General features: G+C 45.1%; 1 protein-coding gene across 7 annotated transcripts in view; it reads left to right on the top strand.

Annotated features, from left to right (window-relative positions):
* Positions 1–23121, top strand: part of LOC138837635 (mediator of RNA polymerase II transcription subunit 12-like protein) — a 213494-nt gene that overhangs the window by 184127 nt on the left and 6246 nt on the right. For all 7 annotated transcript variants that reach the window (XR_011375387.1, XM_070036566.1, XM_070036565.1 and 4 more), the window contains 4 exons: positions 1561–1772; positions 13040–13129; positions 14950–15179; positions 16995–17151. Coding sequence is in view for 6 of the 7 variants with exons in the window: in XM_070036566.1 (XP_069892667.1) it covers positions 1561–1772; positions 13040–13129; positions 14950–15179; positions 16995–17151 (689 nt within the window). In the remaining variant the exon portion in view is untranslated. The remainder of the gene's footprint in view (positions 1–1560; positions 1773–13039; positions 13130–14949; positions 15180–16994; positions 17152–23121) is intronic.

Raw genomic sequence — 23121 nt, 5'->3', positions numbered from 1 at the left:
GTTTCAGCAATTCCCTTCACTCAGAGTATCTTTCCTTCTGAATAAGCTTCAGCCAGGTGCAGTAGGACACTCTTGTAGTCTTAGATACTCTGGAGGCTGAGCCTAGGAGTTTGAAGCCATCCTGGGCAGCACAGAAAGATTTCATAACCTTACATTTCTTCAGAGGTAAAGACTGTAGAAGGGTTATGAACATTAAAAGAAACTGAGGGCTGGGATGTGGCTCAGTGGCAAAGCGCTTGCCTAGCAAGTGCAACGTCCTGGGTTCGATTCCCCAGTACCAAAAAAGAAAAGACAAAAAAATACAGTTAAAAAAACCCGAACCATAAAAGAAACTGACTGACCTATCACAGCTCTATTCTCTTTCTGTGAATGGACCGTGTGAGCACAGTGTGGTCAGGCCGCCCACCTCTCAGATCCCTGGTCGCCTCTCACACGGTCTCTGTGGGTGGCTCTGACTTAGGCTGCCTGTGGCGCTGAGTCTGAAGTCATGTAGGGTAGCCATGGTTCAGCTGCCTGTCCTGTGAACTGCTCTCTATAAAAGGGTAGGTGTGGGTGAGGCATTTATGGGGAGCTCTTCTCTGTACATCAGGGTTGGCAGCTACTGTGAAGCCAGCAGTTGGTGAAAAAATACTTTATTTTTTCAGTTGTGGAACTTGAACTCAGGGCCTGGGCTCTGTCCCTGAGCTTTTTTGCTTAAGGCTAGCACTTTACCACTTTGAGCCACAGCTACGCTAAAAAGAATACTTTGTAACCCATGAAGGCACTTAATAATCAAATCCGTATCCAGAGATGCTAAGGATTTCCTTTGTTTTCTTAAATAACAGTATAATCAATGTTTGTTGTTTAATTGATTTCCAGCTTTCAAAAAGTATTTTCTCTTTAGATTTGTGATATTTGAAGTTTCCAGGAAATTCAAGTTAAAGTACTTTCTGTGCTTTTCTACTGCAAGAGATACATTTTGTTATGTCCCGGGAATGAAGCTTAAATAACATGTGCTTCAGATTTGTTTAAAATCACAAGAGTTTCTATGTCTGGCTCAGGACTCCTGTCAAAATATGCCATGAAAGCAATGTGGGCTTTTTGGGTTTTGTTTTTGTTTTTGTTTTTGTCAGTTGTGGGGTTTAAATTCTGGGCCTGGGCGCTGTCCCTGAGCTCTTTTGCTCAAGGTGAGTGCTCTACCACTTGAGCCACAGTACCGCTTCTGGTTTTCTGGTGGTTAATTGGAGATAGGAGTCTCATGGACTGTCCTTGCCCGGGCTGGGGAACCGCGATCCTTAGATCTCAGCCTCCTGAGTAGCTAGGATGACAGGCGTGAGCCACCCGTGCTCAACAAAAGCAGTGTGTTTTATGCCAGTAATATATTCCCAATAGCCTTAGATGATTTGAAATTCATATAACTGCCAAATTATGGCAGCTCCTCATTTTCTCCCCTGAAGTAGGGCATTCGTGAAGTTGCATTGTGTACAGTATTAGACTCCCTCCTGCGAAGGTGAAGTGCCTGTGTTTTGGTAAAATAAGGACGCCTGATTGCTTTACCTCTCCACTCTGGTGCTGCTGTAGGAGGCTCCAGGTTGGACCCCGCGGGCCCCGTTGTGCCAGCCAGCACCAAGCAAGCACTGTCCTACATGCTCCAGCGGCGCTCAGGCGCCGTGACGCAGCCCCTCACCCTTCACGGGCTCACTTCCCAGCAGCAGTTCATACAGATGAAGCTTCTGCAGCAGCAGCAGCAGCACCGTCTTCTCAGGCAGGCCCAGACGCGACCTTTCCAGCAGGTTTGTCCTCTCACTTGGTTGCCCGAGAGCCAGGGATGAACTGGGGGTGTGCGTGCCGCCTCTCCTGTGCCTGCATGTCCTGTACGCGGGTGTGGGTGGGAACAGGTCTCTCCTGCAAGTTTACACATACTCTGAGAGCCTCAAAACCAAAACACCTTCGATTGATCTAAATTATGCTTAAAAAAAGAGATGCTAGTGCTTTCCCTTAGTTAGAAACAGGCCTCAAAGACCCTCTCTCAGCATTCATTCTGAACTGCAGTCACCTCCATGTGTCGCAGTCTCCTTAGCTCTGTTTTCCTGTGTTATTTTACATTTGTTATTTTGGGATTGTTTCTCTGAACCCTGATGTCTGGATTTTTTCCTTCATTGCCTGCCTTTGACTCAGGTTGTTTTTTATTTTTATTTTTTATTTTTTTAGTGTATGCTTAGTGTGGCCTATAGTAAATTACAGTCAATGTATGGATATATTTGGTTATTATTTCTTTTTAATTTTCTTTTTAGACAGTGATTGTAACTGACAAAACATCCTGAAAGTTGTATAAAACTTAGCATAGGCTCAGAAACCTATGTGTCTGTACATGTAAACAAAATCTATATAAGTAAGATGGTGGCTTTCTTTCTAGTTGCTAATACTTTTTATATTTGCTATTTTTTCTGAAACGCAGTCATTATTTTGATAATAATAGCTAATACTGCAGAGCACTTACCATATGCCAAAACCCTTGAAATGTTTTAGCTAACTCCAGTGATGGGTTAGATACTTTGTGGTTGTGTCCTGAGAAAAACCATAGAACTCAGAATAACAAGAGATACGAACGCCATTCCAACATTACTCACCATCGGGGATCGCTTCCTCCACTGACCTGTGTGTAAAACTCGGAGTGCATCTGCACTCTGGCCACTTACTTGATTTGGAGGCAAAGAAATGGCTCCTTTGTTACTTGATTTGTAAGGACAAGACAGAAAAAATGAGTTGAATTGCCTGCTTGTCTCTCCGTGATGGCTTTAAAACTCTCCAGGCATTAGACAAGGTGGGGCTACGTTGCTCCTTTCATACAGGTGACAAGAACTCAAGTAAAATATTTAGAAATCCTACATTTTGCTTCAATGAGCAATGTTTGAAGACATTTAAAAACCATCATTGGACATTGGGCTCTTCCTGGAGATGAGTGAAAATAGCTCTGACATTGCTTCAAATCTTTCCCTAGATAAGTAAGTAAATGACTAGAAGTTGATCAGCGTGCCACTAGAATGAACAGTCCCCTTTGAAAGTAATAAAGCCTTAATAAAAGTTGCTCTATTTTTTTCACATCCATTCTTCCATCACAAGATCTGATACTCCCTACTTTCATTCCTGTTTTCAAACTTGCTGCTGAAGCCAGCTTTGAGTCACTGCAGATAATCCATTACAGGTAAATATGCCTGTCCTAAAAAATCCTGATGTCTGGAAAGAGTGTAACGGAATGTCTAGATGTAGTCAGATACCCTTGCATATTTGGGGAAGGCAAGATTTTAATCTGCAATGCAGCTGCCGCCTCCCAGAAGCTCTCTAACCTTCTCTCTTTTCCTTGCACACTCAGACTTGCACTGATTACACTCTGGAAGGGGTTAAACAGAAATGGACCGTCTGTTCTCTTACAGATTCTTGTGTGGTAACTCTGGCGTGATGTTTTGGAATTCATAGTTCCTCTGTAAGGCCAATCTCAGCTTCTTCCAGTCGTCCTTTAGTATTTGCCTCTCCCCCTCTCCTTGCATCATGAAGTCTTACGTCCTTTCACGAGCAGACGTATGCTTTCTCCCATTGTTCTTGAAGTGATAATTGAGGAAGGTATTCCTTTTCTTTTGATTGGATCCAGGGCCTACTACAAGCAGAGACTTCTCTGCCGCTCAGCGACATCCACAGGCTCCGTGCATGCGTGCGTGTGTGCGTGCATGCGTGCGTGCGTGTGTGTGTGTGTGTGTGTGTGTGTGTGTGTGTGTGTGTGTGTGTGTGTGTGTGTGTGTGTGTGTGTGTGTGTGTGTAGAGTGGCATTGGGTTTGAACTCGGTCCTCAGGCTTGCTAGTGGACTTTGCTGCCCCAGCCATCCTGGTACCTTCCGTCTCTGCTTGTGGACTTACTGCCTGGGCTGGCGTTGAACTGTGAGCCTCCCAGAGCCACTGAGAACCCACCCATCGCCCCTCTTACGGAGGAACAGGCGGATCTGCGTGTGGCATCCGCCGTGAGGTCTGTGGGAATGGTAGCCCTTCTCTTCTCTTTTAGTAGGTAAGCTGTGTCATTGATACATCACGTCCTCTCTCCCCTAACACACGTGACAGTCATCAGTGTGTCTGGAACCCAGCTAAATAGCTTTTATGGCAGGAAAGAGTCTCTTGTGAATTTTTTACAATTAGATTCATATAAAATGTAAGCAGTATTGACAAATTGTTACCATGTTGGACATGAGCAGTCAGTTTTTTCTAAGTACTGATCATTTCATGACAAGACGTGATTGAAGGATGTTGATCCTAGTTTTGGAAGGATTTTTCTCAGGTTAAATACCTAAACATAATATGAATTTCTTAGCTATATAATGGTTTGGGGGTTGTTTTTGGGGTCCCCCTGGCTTCTTGTAAGTAAAAGTAAATAGATATGATTTTCCCCCTTATCTCAGTGAATGTCTTTTTCCCAGAAGTCCATTTCCTTAACTATAGCAAACACTGAAGAACTTGTATTTATCTGAATCAAATTGGTCGTGGAATTCCAGTGGCTGTTTTAGTCTGACTTTTCGGGTGGTGCTGCTTCCTAGACACACTGGAGGTCTAGTGCTGGGCCTTGTAATACTCAGTGTCGTCCTGGTTGCTGCTTGGCATCCAGTAGAAATCTATGGGAAATTCACAGATGAACCAATGCATGATGCAAGGAGGCATTTTCAAAAGCCCTACTAGCCCCAACTCTCAGCAATGTGCTTTTTAAAAAGTCTTACACATATCCCAGTGCTGGCTTTGAACCATCATGCTCAGATTATAGGCATGAGCCACTGGTGCCTATCTCCATTCTAGTTTTTTTTTTTTTTTTGTCAGTTGTGGGGCTTGAACTTGGGGCCTGGGCACTGTCCTTCAGCTCTTCAGCTCAAGCTGGTGCTCTACCACTTGAGCCACAGCACCACTTCCAGTTTTCTGGTGGCTTATTGGAGATAAGAGTCTCATGGACTTTCCTGCCCAGGCTGGCTTTGAACCTCGATCCTCAGATCTCAGCGTCCTGAGTAGCTAGGATGACAGGCATGAGCCACCGGTGCCCGGCCTCATTTTAGTTTCTTAACGCGGTTACATTGTTAATGTCTACATTTTATTTTTACTGAGAACAATTACGAAATGTAGAGTATTGATGATAATAATGCACAGTGTTGCTCGGTCTGTTTTTCAGTGCTTTCTTCCCGACACCCCACCCCCTCACTAGGGGCAGAGTCTTTCAGATGCATTTTAAGTTTTGATCCAGGAAATGTTGTGATCGGTGCTGTTACTTTATCCTAATTTCTCTCTTTCATTATACAAAACCATTTTGCCCTTGTTTGTGATAATCAACACCAGCTCTATTTTTAGAACCTAAAGAAAGTTATACCAAAAATGTTTAAATTAACAGAGGCAACTTCAGAAGAAAACATTTGGCTACAATTACATGTAATGAGTCCATAGTGGTTTTTGAGACAGTAAAGGAAGATTTCAGGCAGAGATCAGACATGCCCAGTCCTCGCTTGTAAGGAGATGGGGGTCATCACTGTGTGTGCAAATAAAGGAAGTCGGTAATTTAAGGAAGGAAGGAGATATGAGTCAGAGCCTCCCAGAGTGGGTAGCTCTTGGCAAAAGTGAGCCCGTGAATCTGTGCACACAGGCCTGTGGATTGGCGAGGCTGGCCGCCCACCCAGATGGTCCAGTGGTTGGTCTCCTGCCCGTGGGAGATATGTTACCTCTTTGAATAGATGAGTTTCCTTTTCTTCTTCTTCTTCCTTCCTCCCACCTCCGCACCTCTGTCTTTAGTGATGTGTTTCAAGTATACTGCTAACGTACTTACCCTGTGAGGCTTCAGTCTATAATTCTGTTCTGCCATACTTACCCTAGATCATGGAAGGAGGATCTTTGTGCCCCTCTTATTTTCCCCTTACTAGGAAGAGGGAGTCACTGCCATCAACCAGTGTGTTTTCCTTAGGACTGTTTTCATATTTTTATTCTCATTGTACCAGTGGCCTCACTTTGTAGAGTCAGAACTTTATAGAATGGAATCACGTGCGTTCCTTATTGCTTAGCATCTTGCTTGCTGTTCTGTGGCTATATTTTGACTCAGTGTCTGTGTCACTCAGTTTTGTTCATCCGTTCCATTGTGAGTGTTTAGTTTATTTAAGTTATTTCCAGCTTTTTTCTTACCGTGGAGATTCTTCTGTCTTTCCTCTGCACGTGTGGAGGCATTTTAGGGTGCACACCTAACAGCGCAGGTGCCGTCCATTCCTCGAACACCACGTGAGCATCTTCCTGCTTTCCTGTCTTCAGCAGTCCTGGGCGTGGCTAGACCATGTAAAATGATGCTGAGGGCAGCATTTGATTTTGCATTTTAGATAACCTCTGAGTTTTACGCATCCTTTACCACTCTACTATTCAAGTTTGCCCTTTTGTGAAGTTCCAGATCATGTGAATTGAGCATTTCTAAATTTTCTTCTTCTTTGCTATACGTGTGCAAAATAATCTTTTTAAAACAGATCTTGAATCTTGAGGACAGCTTTCAATTCATTAACTCAGAGAGTGTCTTTTACATATATCTCAGTGGCAGAAATAGAGGAGGAAAAACCCACTAAACGGAGACATGCTCCATACCCATTCCTTGGCCGGGGAAGAAAGTACTTTGCTTATTGCTACTTGACATGTGGTATCTCTCTGTTTATCTGAATGATGAGGAAGCGACTGGGCAAATATAATGATCTAGAGAACTGTGTACATAGTTTGATTTTCATGAGAGCAGAAGGATTGGAGTGGAAGGACAAAGAAAAGGAGCCATTCCTTGGAGGGAAGCTGTTGGAGCTAGAGCAGTGGATGATGAGGCGCCTAACCGGGAAGAGCAGATGGGAGTTGTTTGAAAATCCCTCCTACACTTCCTAACCCTTGGTATAGTGAAACAGGTTTTCTGAGAACCTGTTGCTTCATGTCTGTCTATACAACTCAGTAAGCTCACAGAGCTTTTTAAACTTTTAGTCACTCTAGTTACAAAACTGACAAGGTGGTGGAGGGGCCTGTCTTCCATGGTGGTACCTCAGAGGCAGAGGCCTTGGGTTCAAACTCAGGTGCTGCCCCTTAGCCGCAAAAAAAGACTGGGCAAGGGAATCTTTTAACTGAGAAGTAGCAATTTTTGCAAAGCATTCAATTAACTTTTTTTGCCAGTCCTGGGGCTTGAACTCAGGGCCTGGGCGCCGTCCCTGAGCTTCTTTTGCTCAAGGCTAACACTCTACCACTGAAGCCACAGCGCCACTTCCAGATTTTTCTGATTATGTGGTGCTGAGGAATCAAACCCAGGGCCTCACGCATGCAAGGCAAGCACTCTGCCACTGAGCCACCTTCCCAGGCCCTCTACTTCTTTTTGCCAGTACTTAACATTTGGGTGTTCTGTGCTGTGAATTTTACTATAGTTTGCATTAATCTAGCAGTCTGTAACAAGGTTATTTGGCATATGAACAAAGGATGTGTAGGACCTAGGTTTGACACCATGATGCATTGTTTTAAAATGAAATATTTCAAATGTGTTTTGGCTACGTACACCCTTAGGCTACAACATCTTATCTGCACTGTCTACCATTTTCCTGCTGACCCTTTCTGTGGGGCTTATTATGTAGCTCTGCTGTCTCTCTTCTAAGAGACTTTGGCAGCATAATGGAACACCCTGCTGTCATTCTTTTTCCCCTCCACCTACTTTTTAAAGGTTTAGCATTACCCTTTTAACATCAAAATAAGAAGCAGGTTTTTTTTCTTCCATAGCTGGTTACAGTGGTCGTCTTCATTTCACGGTTACTTGGTTTCTGTGTGAGACACGGAATCATGAACACATTGGCCACGTTCGGTGCAGTGCACGATCGTCCCATGCCTCTCTGCGCGCTTGTGGGAGCACAGGCCGGTTCACCTGCATCTCCGTCCGCGGTTGAGCTTGGGGTGAGCTCCTGCTTCCTCTGTGGCGACTTACATCATTCGTGGAGGATGCCTGCGTGCTCACGCACAGGCCATACCCTTCTCATCACCTCCCACGCGCTGGCTGCGCCGAGGCTGTTTACTTTCTGGTATGGAAGAGGTGTTTTCTTTGGGCACATAGGTCTGTGCATGTATGTTACAAGACTCCGCCTCCAGTGCGTTGCCTGGGCTAGCTAAGAATGCCTGATTTGCCTGGGCTAATCACTGGAAGGTTCTGTGTCAGGCAGCCACCCACCCATAACCTATGGAACCGTGGAATAAAAAGAAGGTGCAGAGGTGACACCTGTTCACTTGGGGAAGTCTCCATCCGTGAATTTCCAGACTTTGAAAATATATAGGTTATGAAGTACTTGCTTTATAGGCAATTTCTCTAGTAGTTACTTCAGTAAAAGGAAATCTGGCAACTTTTATATGTATTCAAATTAATAGAATGTGTATTTTTGCTCTCCTTTTGTCACCCTTGTTTTTAATATCCTTCAAAGTTAGGTATTAAATGAATAATTACTTAAGTATTTTTTTATTGTGAAAATACCATACAGCGCGGTTACAATTACATGGGCAAGGTAAGGAGTGCCTTTTTTATCAAGCATTGTTGCCTCCTCATCATTCCCTATTAGGAGTCTAGTGAATATATACTTAATCCATTCTGTATATTCGTTATTTATGAACATGTTAATAAAGCATGTTGTAAAGGTTTGTTATAATATGGGATGTGTTATTTTAGATGAACCAGGACATTCTAGCAGTTAATGTGCTGAATTTATAAACCTATCAAGTATGACCAGTCAGCAAGAAAACTTCTTATAATTATTAAGTTTTCTCATTATCTGTTATCTGCGATCAAAACAGAGCAGTGTGATGCAATGAGCATGGTGTTGTTTTAGCCTGGAGCAGCACTTTTCAAACTAGTAATCATCAACAAAACCCTTTGTTAGACAAGTCCTAAAGCATTACCCCTGGCTTTCCCTGTGTGCCATTTGTTATTGTCCTCCAAATGAGGGTTTTCAGAAACACAGTGACAAGAGCTGGCCATGGTTTTCCGCATACAACTTGTCTCTTGGCAACTCTTAAGCACCATTTCAAAGCTACTAGTTAGGAATTTGAAGGAATCATTACAAGTAAATTGAGTGGCTAGGAGCCTCCGGATTTGAAATGCCGCCTCATGTAATACTTACGGGAGATTAAACAAGCCCTTCTCGATGTGTGCTTGTCCTATTGGCCCAGAATAATGCGGGATATCCTTGAGAATTGTTATCAAAAATGTAATATGCCAGGCACTGGCTCAGTCCCGCCATCTTAGCTGCTCCGGAGCCTGAGATCTGAGGATTGTGGTTCAGAGTCAGTCCCGGCAGGAAAACCCGTGAGACTTTTACCCCCAATAACCACCAGAAAACCAGAAGTGGCGCTGTGGCTCAAGTGGTAGAGTGCTAGCCTTGAGCTGAAGAGCTGAGGGACAGCGCCCAGGCACAGAGTTCAAGTCCCACAACTGACCAAAACAAATTTAATGTACTGTCTGTACAGATTTGAAATGAATGCATAGAGCCTCTGAGTCAACATCTTTTTGACCTTGGACACTTCCTGTAACAATAACATAAAAGAGTTGTTATTCTGAAGGCTAGGAGAGTAAATTAATAACACACAGCGGGGACTCTTCACCAGATTTTAGAGTGACGGCTTTACAAAGCATAATGGGTTCCTTTTTTGCTTGCAGAGAGAACCTGTGTGTTGGAACTTACCTAAGGGCAGTATGTGCCTCGGTGCGGGAAGGTCCCAGGCCACCGTGTCCTCCACACAGAGGCTCCCCCCAATGCGGTGCTCAGAGTGACACAAACACTCCCTCCAAACACAGCTTCTTGGGCTATTCTTTCCATGTCGCGATTAAATAAGGAGTCGAGGCTTCTCTGATCGTTTCAGTGAAACAGAATAAAGAAGGAAAAATAAAATTACTTTGCAGCCATTAAAAGAAGGCAAAAGGAGAGCATTTGGTAGATCCTAATCGAGCTAATGATAGATGCTCAGCGCAAAATTAAGTATGTGTTTTTAAAACAAAATATGACACTGGAAACTAGGAGGAGTTTTAAATGAATTGATTTTGGCTGAAATATAAATTCTGTTCCCTCAGCAATAATTGTTTGCTCAGTACTTTCTATGCATTCGACATCGTGCTGGCAAATGATTAAACATAAATGAAAAGGCCTAATTTGTTTTCGTGAAGTAACGGAAGTGACCATATGTCCCAATTTACTTTTTCCTCTTGTCCTACCTACCCTGTCCAATTTGAATGATAAATTATGTAACCTGCTCTTGGTTTAGTGCAGCTAGAACCCTACCTGCTGCTAATAAAAATGTTTTTTGTTAATTTGCAGTCTTCTCCTCTCCCTTGACCGCACCTTGTGGCCATGTTTAGCATTTGTAAAAATATTTCAAGGTAGAGAAGAACTTTTCCTACTTATTTCCTAAACAAGTTTAACTATTTCCACAAATTGAAATAATGTGTTCTTGGCATTCTTAAACCAAAAATAACTAATTAAGTAAGCAAGCAAGCAAGCAAGCAGAAGTCTATTTCAGTCTGGCAGGAGAGATTAGGGTGTTTCCTTTTCAGGGTGTCATATGATTCCACAGCTGTCTGCAAACAGTTTAGGCCATGCCAGCCAGCTCAGTGCTCAGAGACTGTTCTCCGTCTCAGATGCTTCCTAGTGTGCTTCTAGCTCACCATTGGACATAAATGGTGGGCATGAATTCTCGAATGTCAAAACTATATTTTAATTTTAACCTCTTTCTCCCTGTGCATTTGTAAGTATACTTTTCCCTGAAAGTTTACAATTTTTAATGTAGAAAAAAATTTACTTCTCAAATCTTTATGAGCTCAACTAATACTTTCCATAGGAGCTACCCAGTAACTCATCTATGCCTTGTTGGGGGTTCTAGTTTTCTGCAGCACCCCACCTTACATTTTGGGTAATCAGAGGAGGAATGAAGAGATGTGTGTTCGGTGTCCAGACAGGTCCCACACGCAGATCACAAGCCTGTGTCTTGCAGTCTACCTGTCGATCTCATAAGTTCCATTACCATCTGCGCTGAAAGCATGCTCTCTGGGTGTTTGTCCTCAGGGACTGTGTATGATGCTGTGGTGCAGACTTGAGTAGTGATATTTAAAGATCTGGTTCCTTGGATTCCCGCTTGATTAATGATCCCTTAGTGGTTTCTGGAGGGTCAGTAGCTGTGGGTACTTCGGGAGAACAGGTTGAACCCCACCGAGGGAGTTTGGGCTATGTTTGTTCAACCCAAGAATGTGGAAATGGAGAGGAACCGAGTGAGGAGGCTGTCTTCATTGGAGCCTATTTTGGAAAGTCAGGTTCTTGTTGAAGCTGTCAAAAACTTGTATTTCACAATATATGGATGAATTTATGACGCTTCAGCCTCTCCTAACTTGGGTCTTCATAAAGGGTTCCAAGAATTTGTTTGTAGGGATCAGAGAAAAGAATTAAAACATCTGAGAGATCTTTATCTATATCTATAGATATCTTACACAGCTAAGATATCTATAGAGATAGATAGATACTTGTTCTACTATCTCATTCTCAGGCCTTCACATTTCTTACTGGGGTGATTTTAATAAGTGGCCATAAAAATCAATACACGTCCTACAAAACTTAGAAGATTGAGAAGAAGGTCAGTGTTGGGAGAGATGGTGGGGGACAATGAGAGGGTGGCATCCATTCCTAAACTGAATGATAACTCCTCTGTACAACTACTTAACAACAATAAAATGTAATTTCTTAGTTTACTATTATGAAGGTCATAGACAAAGGGGTTACAATTACGTAAGTCAGGTAAACAATGGCACCCAAGAATATAATTAAAAATAATAAGTGTGCAGTGAATATTGAAATATTTTTGCCCTTAACCATCACAGTTTGAAGGAGTCTGGGCTCTGGAGCAGAGCTCACGGAAGCTCAGGTCAGTAGCCCTGCAGGTATCGGTGGGGGAGCTTGCTGTGTTCTTAACCTCCGTGACCTGGTCCCCTGTCTGCCCTTTCTTCTTTCTAGATTTACCTATTCCCAGCACAGTAAAATATTATTAGGATACTCTAGTTTTGTACTGTAAGAAAAATGAAGACGTCTGTTATCTGACCCCGTAGTAAAAGAATTCCACTGTAAACATCATTCGTTAAAATTAGGGGCTGGGAAGGTGGCTCAGTGGTAGAGCGCTTGCCTTGCATGCATGAGGCCCTGGGTTCGATTCCTCAGCACCACATAAGCAGAAAAGGCCAGAAGTGGTGCTGTGTGAAGTAGTAGAGCGCTGGCCTTAAGCTGAACAGCTGAGGGACAGCACCGAGGCCTCGAGTTCAGGCTCCATGACCAACAACAACAACAACAACAAAAAATACCGGAAAAATTAAGCTGAGCTTCTTTCAATGATGATTGCTGCATAAAACAACTTCTGCCACTAAATTTAAAACAAATACAGCTGTTCTTAGCAATATGTGTTTTCCTATGGCCAAAACCATGTATTAATTAAACTAGGACTGGTGAACAGATGTTTTACATGTAGTTGGTTAGAAGTGTTAAGAACTTGGAGAATTTTTATTAAAGATACTGTAATTGATAATTAAAGTCATGAAAGGGACCAAATTTTCCCCAAGCACATGGCTAAGTAGGGAATGTTTTATTACTGTGAGGAAATCTTGCTAAGATGTTATGAAATTTCATATGTCATTTGTGGGTACCATACACTCTCTTCCCTTAAGGGGATTGGCAGTATAGTCCTGGGTTTGAGATTTCACACTTGAGGGTTTGAGATTTCACACTTAGACACCAGCGTGTCTGGGCTGCCTTCTGCTGAGCAAACCATCGGTGCTTCCATTGAAATCTGTGCTGTTACTGGGAACACGGATAGTCTTAGAGAAGAAATGCTCAGCCTTCTGTCCTTATAACAAGGATCTAATGATAAGAGGTAGCAGTTTGTGCAGTTTAGAAATCTGTGATTTCAGACAGCCTGTTGCCATTAGGACTCACGGTGACTCAGGCCCTTGCGGTGACCAAGTTTGCCTGTCTGTTTTGCAGGCCCAGCCCGGGGACCCGGCGGCTCTGTTTGCTGCACAAGCACGGCCTTCTCCTCAGCCCCCTCAGTACCCAGGGCTGCAGCAGGCACAGGTACTCACGTGTGTGTCAGAGACACTAAGGGAATTGTGGGGGTTGGGGTTTGTTTGTTTATTAGCTTGAGATAGAATGGGCCAGGTTGGCCTCAGACTCTCCACAGCTGGGATTATAGGCATATACTACCATATGTATATGGTGTACATATGTGTATATATATATATATATATATACATAATATAGGCATATACTACCATATGTATATGGTGTACATATGTATATATATATATATATATATATACATACATACATACATAATACAGGCATATACTATTGCAACTTATTTTAAGTTAAGAGAGAAAATAAATAGGATATGAACTCCCAATGATACTTAGAACTTAGTTACTTCAAATTTCAGAATTGATTGAGGAGTGTAAAACATTTTAGAAACATAAAACATTCTTGAATTAGAAGTACAAATGGGGGGGCTGGGAAGGTGCTCAGTGGTAGAGCGCTTGCCTTGCATGCCTGAGGCCCTGGGTTGGATTCCTCAGTACCACATAAGCAGAAAAGTCTGGAAGTGGCGCTGTGGCTCAAGTGGTAGAGCGCTAGCCTTGAGCTGAAGAGCTGAGGGACAGTGCCCAGGCACCCCCCAAAAAAAGTACAAATGAACTCAAACATATTAGTGGTTGTTGACATTAAATAATATCAGTTGGCATTAATAATATCAGTTATTTATGTCAGAATATGTACCATTATTTGTGATTAAGTTGTTAGACTCAACAGTTCCTGGCAGCTCACGGGTCCTGTGACACTGTACACATGCTGCTGAGCTTTGTTTGCTCTTCTGTGAGGTAGAGATGAAAGATGTGAGAGAATAAGACAACCTGTGGAATTAGTGCAGCGAAATGCACAGATGCCAACAGAGGGTACATTTGCTTTAGCCTGGATCTTGAGTTATTCTTTTGTAATTATTTTATTATTTCTGCATCTATATGCTCTTATCCCATTTCTTTCATGATCTTGTTAGCAATATTCCCTGCATGGCTGATGTCCATTCTGGGTCCAAGGCTGAATGCAAAGCCAGGGTGGGCCTGGCAGACCCACACCCTTCTGTGTGGGTCACTCCTGATGGCTGGTTGCAGAAGCTCATCATCCATGACTCTTCGGGGCCAAAATATCAGGCGCTTCACAGACCTGCTCTATGAGTTGTGCCTAGTGGTCCATCAAACCTGTCTGCTTACATAAGGCCTTGAGAGTTAGAGAAGGAGGAGCCCATACATTAGTGTCAGGCAGGTTCCTGTGCGTGGAATACTGAAGTCAGCTCTGGTCCAGGCTGTCTATCAGCATATCAGCAGTGTACCTCACTTTGTATTTTAATAGCGTTTTGCTTCTTGGTACTGATTAGTCACTCCAGGCATAGTTATTAGTCCCAGATAGTATTGTCACATACAGGGAAGGTGTACTCCATGATTTTAACTGAGCATCTGTGCCTGACAAATCTTGGCAACGTTATTAATGATGCTTGTGATCCATTGTACATAAATGGTATCCATGCACTGAAGGTGTAGATGAATGCTTGGCCGTTTATTTCTGAATAGAAACCATTGTCTTCTTTCCCTACAAATAAGCAGCTGATCTTATAAGCCACATTAACCACATGAGGGTTATTTGTAGATTGAAACTTTTGGTAAGCTGTCAGACATCCAGTTCAGAAGCTTCACTTCTGGCCTCCAGAGCAGCATTGCCATATTTCCAGTCATCAGGGCCCCAAGAGCAGAAAGTTCCAGGGGCTTGCTTTGCCTCACGTTTCTTAGTGATGGGAATCCTGGCAGGAAGTGGGGACACTGATTTTTTTCCCTTGTGCTTTCCTGCAGACCATGCCCCAGGGGTACACGATGTACGGAACTCAGACACCTCTGCAGCCAACGGTACAGCCGCAGGCCGGTGGTGCGGTCCTGTCCCCCGGCTACCATGGCAGAGCCCATCCGGCCGCACACTCCAGCCCCGTGCTGGCGGACCGCCTCCGGCAGATGCAGCCGCAGCCCGGTGGCTATGTGCAGCGGCAGGCGCCGCAGTACCTGCAGACCTTGGCTAGCGCTCAGAGGTGATACCACCTTAGAGAAACAAACCCTTGTGTTCCTCTTCTAGGATGGAGCTTGTGATTGTGTTAATGACCCTGTGTGTCTGCAAGTCATTTTCAGCAGTCCCCAGAGAAGTTCCAAATAAGGAATGTTTCAGCTTGCTTGTTGAAGTTGTGTATGTGTTAGATTTTAAATGAGAGTAATGTTCTTTTTTGTTGTTGTTGTTTTGGTCGTGGGGTTTGAACTCTGGGCCTGGGCGCTGTCCCTCAGCTCTTCAGCTCAAGGCTAGCGCTCTACCACTTGAGCCACAGTGCCACTTCCAGCTTTCTGAGTGGTTTATTGGAGATAAGAGTCTCACGGACTTCCCTGTCTCATTTGGCTTTGAATCATGATCCTCAGATCTCAGCCTCCAGAATAGCTAAGATTACAGGCGTGAGCAGCACCCGGCCAATAGTAGTATTCTTTATTTACTTCGTTTTCTTTTTTGCCAATCCTGGGGCTTGAACTCAGGGCCTGGACACTGTCCTTGAGCCTCTCTGTGCTCAAGGATAGCACTCTACCACTTGAGCCACAGCGCCACTTCTGGCTTTTTCTGGGTATGTGGTACTGAGGTACCCTGGTACCCAGGGCTTCATGCATGCTAGGCAAGCACTCTACCACTGAGCCACCTTCCCAGCCCTGCTTCTCTTTCCTAAAGATTTTTTTTTTAAACTTACCATATCTAAGAGAGAAAACGGTTATCATTGTTAGCAATGCCTCACTAGAGTTTGCTGATTGGAGCCATTAAAACTCAAGATTGCAATACTGATTCCAGATGGTGCATGTGAGAACTAGCTCTATTATAACTTAGTTTCTGTCTTCTGTACCTCAGGGATGATCATGATAGACTCTTCTTTATTCTTGTTGTCGTCAAACATACAATGGAACTGTATCAGTCCCTATCCTAGCTGCCATCCACCTGTAGCTATCGATAGGAATTAGGGTGGTCATGAGTCTCCTGTCGAGTGTTATGTGGCTCTGTGTGGTCAGCGCGGCCAGCGTCAGCATGTGTTATCTGTGCAGCTACCTTAGGTGCCATACTTATGAGGGTGCTCGCTAGATCTGTAGCTTTGTTATGGCTTGAAAAATCTTCTTTCAGATTGAGAAGTCCTGCGATTTTGTATTGAGACCCAAAAATTAGGTAATGAGTTTTAGTGGTTGTGTCTGTTTTATTAGTACAGATTGAAAACTTTTTATTCATCATAGACGGGTCCACAGGGCAGTTTTGACCAAAAAAAATTCATTGTTGTGGAAATGTTTGTAATCTGTCAGATAGCAGCATCAATGATAATACGTCATCTGCACTCGTGGGAAATTTGAGAAGGTTGGTACTTCGTTTGAAACATACACATTGTATTTACTATTTTTACAGTAAGTGATAGCCTAGAAAAATTATAAATTCTGGATTTAAAAAATAAAAAAATTAAAAATAGTGTTCTCCTATCAAACAATTCTTGTTCAAGTCCCACCTGTGCCGTTTACTTTCTGAGCAGCTTCAGTTACTCCATCTGCTCTCTCAAGCCCTGCTGACTTCCAGGCGCTGTGTACATGAAGCTCCCTGGCAGTGTCAGGACAGTGTTTCCTAGGGGATGGCCATTTACCTTGGGCAGAGTGCTTGAGTCCCTCCCCCTCATGTGGTCCTGTCTGCGAGCTACACTCTGGCCTTTTCCTGTTAGAATTGTGCAAGTTAGTTTTGAACACTGACAGTTTCTTGTGGATGTGTCTGCCGTGCCGGTGTCTCTGATTGCAGCGGGGTCGCACATGTGGGCTTGAAAACAAATCGCATTATTCTTTGCCAGACTGAATCATCAGGCTCTGCAGCAGAGCCCTCTGGTGGGCACAGGCATCGCGGCTGTGCTGACCTCTGCACCTCCAGACCTCCCCTCAGTTCCCCCGCCTCAGGACCCCGGGAGGCCCGGACAGCCGCCAGCCCGACAGCAGCAGAGGCTCCTCCAGGTACGGACAGGGAGACGAGGGGGAGGCAGACCTGCAGCAGAAAGGGGGGAGGCGATGGGCCCGACCCCAGGAACCAAGCCAGCACGATTGAGTTGTAGTGTGGCCGAGTGCGTGCCCAGTCACGTGGGAAAGCCCGCTTTGCAGCCCCTCCTCCCCTCTCACAAAGGGTTAGGACAGCTTTCCCAGTAACCGGACCATTGCCGTCTGAGGTCTGAATGCACACATTCCACATGGGCGCGGGGAGGAGAGAGAGTGGGGGGCACGGGGCGGGGAGAGGAGCCAGGCAAAACTGCCAGGACTCTGATCGGTCCCAGAAGCGTTTCTGCGTTATCTCTGTCCTGGTTAGGCTATGAAATGGGAAGAACACAGGTAGAATATTTCCAAGGAACATCTCTCCGTAGAATCCAAAAACTGTCCTTCACGCATCTGACCTAAGTGCCCGAGATGCTCAGATAAGAAGTTCTTCACATGGATCCGTTCTTGGTTCTACTCTCCTTAGAGCAGGTGACCAGCTCCTACCAGCACAGCTGTCTGAGAGGCAAAGGTCAGGAGTATCAGAGTTCAAGTCCAGCTCAACAAATAAAACATGAGACCAAAGTATCTAAAGGAAGACGGCTCAGTAGCAGAGTGTGTGCCTAGCAAGCCCACGGCCCTGAGTTCAAACCCAGTACTGCAGAAAGAAAAGTTGCATCACATTAATGGTGGTCCATAGTCATTGGTTTGGGGAAGGGCATCCTATGGATTCTGATCCTATTCGTTGTACAGGTATGAATTTAAACAAAACAGTAAAACTCCTCTAGTCTCCACAAAATAGAAAATAATCCTGCTGCCTACCAGGAGTATTATATGTATGGTGATATTATATATTATGATACTGTTATAACCAGGATTAAACAAGAACATTCAGCCCAAGTACTAGCTTGAGAATGTTACTATTGAGATTTCCACTAATGGGACTGTTAATAGTTTTAGTGATACAAAGCACTCTGTTTCTAGTTGAAATTTGTCGTTTCTAAGTAACAACAGTAGTTACTACCTAAGTTACGTAGCAGTTTCTATCTCGCAGGTGTTCTTCAAGGCGATGGCTATGCAAAGCCTAATCCCATTGTGTCGTATCTACACTCCATCCCTGTTGCTTCCTCCCGGTTGTTTTTCTGACCTGTAATCCCAGCTGCTTGAGTCAGCCTGGGTGAAGGTCAGGGTGAGACCGACCCTCGGCTTGATAGACAAGGCAGGCAGGGAGTCACACCTGCAACCCTGGCTCTCTGGAGACATAGGTAGAGGGCGGGTCACGCCTGGGCATGGGCTGAGATGAGACCCTAGCTAAAAGCAACTAATCAGGAAAGGCGGGGGCATGGCTCCTGTTCAAAGCCCCGAGTTGAAATTCCAGTACCACCAAAAAAAAAAAAAGGGCGATTTGCCACTGTCTCAGTTATGGCCTCTCTTCTTTTTCATGTTTGGCTACCTCCATAAAGGAAAAAGTTAACCATTATGACTCCAACTGCATCTTTCTTAGATGTTTTCCCTGAAAGGTAAATGAAACACTGACCATACATGGCGGTACTTTGTTTTAGCCCAGTTTAGACTTTGCATGTTGGGAATGCCCCGCGGGCCTGCCAGGTTCCATGCTGACACACACGAGCGGTAGGCTCACACTGGTGTACACACACACACACACACACACACACACATGAGCGGTAGGCTCACACTGGTGTACACACACACATGAGCGCTAGGCTCACACTGGTGTACACACACACGCACACACACACGAGCGGTAGGCTCACACTGGTGTACACACACACACACGAGCGGTAGGCTCACACTGGTGTACACACACACACACACGAGCGGTAGGCTCAAACTGGTGTACACACACACACACGAGCGGTAGGCTCACACTGGTGTACACACACACGAGCAGTAGGCTCACACTGGTGTACACACACACACACGAGCGGTAGGCTCACACTGGTGTACACACACACACACACGAGCAGTAGGCTCACACTGGTGTACACACACACACGAGCGGTAGGCTCACACTGGTGTACACACACACGAGCGGTAGGCTCACACTGGTGTACACACACACACACACACGAGCGGTAGGCTCACACTGGTGTACACACACACACACACAAGCGGTAGGCTCACACTGGTGTACACACACACACGAGCGGTAGGCTCACACTGGTGTACACACACACACACACACACACACACACGAGCGGTAGGCTCACAGTGGCGTGTAGCCCTGGATTTGGGAGATGGTTTCGCGGCTGTGGGAAGGCAGGAGCGGCGGGAGGATGGCAGGGCGTCAGGAAGGCTCAGCACGGGTGCGGGTGGCTGGAAGCCTGTACCCAGGGGAGTGAGCCTGCCCTGCGGGCAGCCAGAGCAAGTCAGTGGAGCATGGAGCAGAACTCTGCCTCGACAGCACAGGCTTCGGGTTTCAGTTCCTCTCCATCATGCGTCTCGCTTTTCTAACCTTGCTGCCAGTGATGGTGACTGCGTTTGTTACAGTTGCAGAAGCCTTTGCGCAGCAGTGGCAGAGTGAACATCCGCCACCCCGCCCTTGGTCCTCAGAAGGGAAGGAGCGGGGTGTGTCTGGCTGGGCTGTTCCAGGCAGCAGGGGGACAGTTCTCCTTTGAATTCATGGCTGCTCACGCTCTGCCCAGGAACAAGATGTAACTTTTTTACTTTGACAGAAAAGTGGCAGGAGTAGTGCCGAGGCGTGTCACCCTTCACAGATCCCCTGATGGCTGGCGGCAGCGTTGGTTTTGTCGCTCACGCTCCCTCTCCCTTTGCCTCCTGCCTCTTCTTTGTGATGTGTAGAAAGGATAGACATGCCGATTTATTTGGAAGTTTTCCAGTTTACTCTTGGAGAAGCTTCGTGATGATGGACCTTGGGGTTTGTGACATGGACACGGGCCTGTGCTCCCTAAGTCTTGAACTGCGCCAGGTGCACCTGTCAGGCCTGTGCTGCCGCTGCTCCCTCATTCTGGTGTCACATGGAACACGGCGCCGCTTTCATGTCTGTTTTCTCACCTCTTACCAGGACCAGTTCCAAATCCTCCTGCCCTTCCCCTTTGTGTTCATGACGAGGGCATTTTTAAAATGGATGGAATGTTTACTTCAGAAAGTTAACCAGTTTAAACTGCATGGGACATTTACTTTAGAAGGTTACTTACTCGGTTTGTCGTAATTTGAGTCTTCTGTGTTCATGTTGAGCTGGAATATTATGAATGGTTACTGTGCCATTTTTGATGGGTCACACTGGAATATATGTTATTGGTGATACCAAAAACTGACAGATCTTTCTACTGATTGTCCCTTTGTAGTTACTCGGGAATTTGTAGGAATGGTTTGGCCCAATCTGTTTTACTGCTCATCAGACTTTCGCCCACTAGACTTACACGTTCTTAATTATTCCTGCCTGAAGCCACTATGGAAGTAGGAAAATAATTTCTTTTTTTAATTCTTTTTTTTTTTGTCGGTCGTGGAACTTGAACTCTAGGCCTGGGCGCTGTCCCTCAGCTCTTCAGCTTAAGGTGAGCGCTCTACTGCTTAAGCCACAGCGCCACTTCCATTGTTCTAGTGGTTTATTGGAGATAAGAGTCTCATGGACTTTCCTGCCCAGGCTGACTTTGAACCGTGATCCTCAGATCTCTCAGCATCCTGAGTAGCTAGGATTACAATGACCCACCAGCGCCTGGCTATTTTTTGTTTTTAATAGATGATAGTCTATCTTTTTATGGTCTGAGACCAGGACTAGAACTTGGTACCTGATGCTTTCACTCAGTAGCTAGCACTCTACCAACTGAGCCACACCTCCAGCCCCACAATACTCTTTTTTTTTTGGTGGGGGGCATTGGGCCTGGGTGCTGTCTCTGAGCTTTTTTGCTCAAGGCTGGCTCTCTGCCACTTAGCTAAAGCTCTACTTCCGGTTTCCTGGTAGATAATTGAAGAGTCTCATTGCCTTTCCTTCCCTGGCTGGCTTCAAAACATGATCCTCAGATCTCAGCCTCCTGAGTAGCTAGGATTACCAGTATAAGCCACCAGAGCCCATCCTGATACTCTATTATAAGAAAGAACGTTCTCTTCTCCCTGTTTGCCTGTCTCTTTAAGTTTTGAGGTTTTTTGCTTTTTTCATTTTTGTCAGTTGTGGTGCTTGAACTCAGAGCCTGGGAACTGTCCCTGAGCCTTTGTGCTCAGGGCTAATGCTGTATTACTTGGAGTTTCCAGTTTTTAGGTGGTTAATTGGAGATGAGAGTCTCTCATTCTTTCCTGCACCAGTTGGCTTTGAATCGTGATCCTCAGAGCTCAGCTTCCTCGGTAGCTGAGATTACAGGCGTGAGCCACAAGCACGCAGCTTTGAGTCATCTTTTTCCTTGCTGGTTTTTATTATTATGAAGTGGTTGTACACTCCCTGTGTCAGGCGTTATTGCAGTGCATTTTGATCAGTGCTCTTCAGCCGCTTTTCACCTGTTCCCCCGCCCATTCCTACCTCAACTCACGCAGTTCAGTTGTTAGGGAATGTACAGTGACGGGGATGGCTGCGTTTTCTCCCCTTTCCTCCCTCTCCTCCTGTGTCCCTCCACATAGCCCTTACCACAAACATGCTGCCACTTGAAGCATGCTGCTTGGGGTGCATTGGTTGTTGAGAGGAATTTGGGCTTTTGCTCAGCTTTGGGCTCTTGCGTTAGCCGCCGCGTGCCTGTGCGTAGCACCCTGGGTGTGTGGTGTGTACGCCTGCCTTTCACACCAGGCTTCCACACGTGAGAGTCTGTCTAACCCGTGATGCTAGAATGTGCAACCAAGGGAGCAGCTTACATCCCCCTCCACTGTGGAGCATCTGGTAGATCTCTTTCTTACTGTATATAGTACAATAAAACATGCTGCTGGCATTCTTCAGGAAAGCCGAAAATAAGTAATGTTGCTGAAATTAAGTCATGTTACATGTTTGAAATAGTTGATGCTGAGCGGAAAAGTCTTAACCTGTTTTTTTGTTTTGTTTTGCTTCTGGTCCGAGGGCTAGAGCTCTGGGCCTCGGACCTGCCCCTGAGCTTCTTTTGCTCAAGGCTAGCACTCTGCCACCAAGTCACAAATGGACCCTTGGACATGCAATTATAAGGTACCCAAAACTTTGGGTAGCAGTTGCTAATAGGGAGATTGTTGTGCAGCACCTATGTAAACAAAAGGTAAACTTTAAATTTATCAGTATTCCAACTACTACTTTTTAACTTCTCAACTTGTGATTCTGATATGTGAGGCGCATTTTGGCTTGCCAGATGGCTTGGTGAGTGTCGAGTCGGCGCGCTGTGTGTGGGGTGGGGACATGGCCGGCACGGAGGTTTCCGGCGTGCGGTCTGTTTCCCACTGGACTCACGCCATTCCCCTTGGATTGAGCATGCTGCTCAGAGTTGCATGCGGTTTTTCTTCTTGTGGTGTTCGTGGGGAAATAATTTTAGAGAAACATTCGTAGTGAGTTTATTTTATTTTTTATGCCATCGCTGGGGCTTGAACTTGCCATCTTACACGCTCGCTGGGCATTTTTGCTCAGGGCTAGCACTGTGTCATTTCAGCCACACTTCCACATCCGGCATTTTGCTGGTTAACTGGAGATAAGAGTTTCACAACCTTTTCTGCGTGGGCTGGCTTTGAACTGTGGTCCTCAGCTCTCATCTTCCTTGGTAGCTAAGATGACAGCGTGAGCCACCAGCGCCCATCATTCAGAGGTTTTGGTTTGTTTTGATGAAGTTTGGTTTTGCTGGTCCTGGGCTTGAATTCAGGGCCTGGGCACTGTTCCTGAGGTTTTTGCTCAAAGCTAGTATTCCACCACTTGAGCTACAGCTCCACTTCCAGCTTTTTTGGGTAGTTTTAGTGGAGATAAGAGTTTCATGGACTTTCTTGCCTGGGCTGGCTTCTAACTCTGATCCTCTGATCTCAGCCTCCTGAGTAGCTAGGATG

This window comes from Dipodomys merriami, unplaced genomic scaffold (genome assembly GCF_024711535.1).
Source record: "Dipodomys merriami isolate MVZ:Mamm:240054 unplaced genomic scaffold, mDipMer1.0.p SCAF_273, whole genome shotgun sequence".
Taxonomy (NCBI): domain Eukaryota; kingdom Metazoa; phylum Chordata; class Mammalia; order Rodentia; family Heteromyidae; genus Dipodomys; species Dipodomys merriami.
The sequence above is the reverse complement of the archived record's forward strand: the minus strand, read 5'-3'. Positions and strand labels throughout refer to the sequence as shown.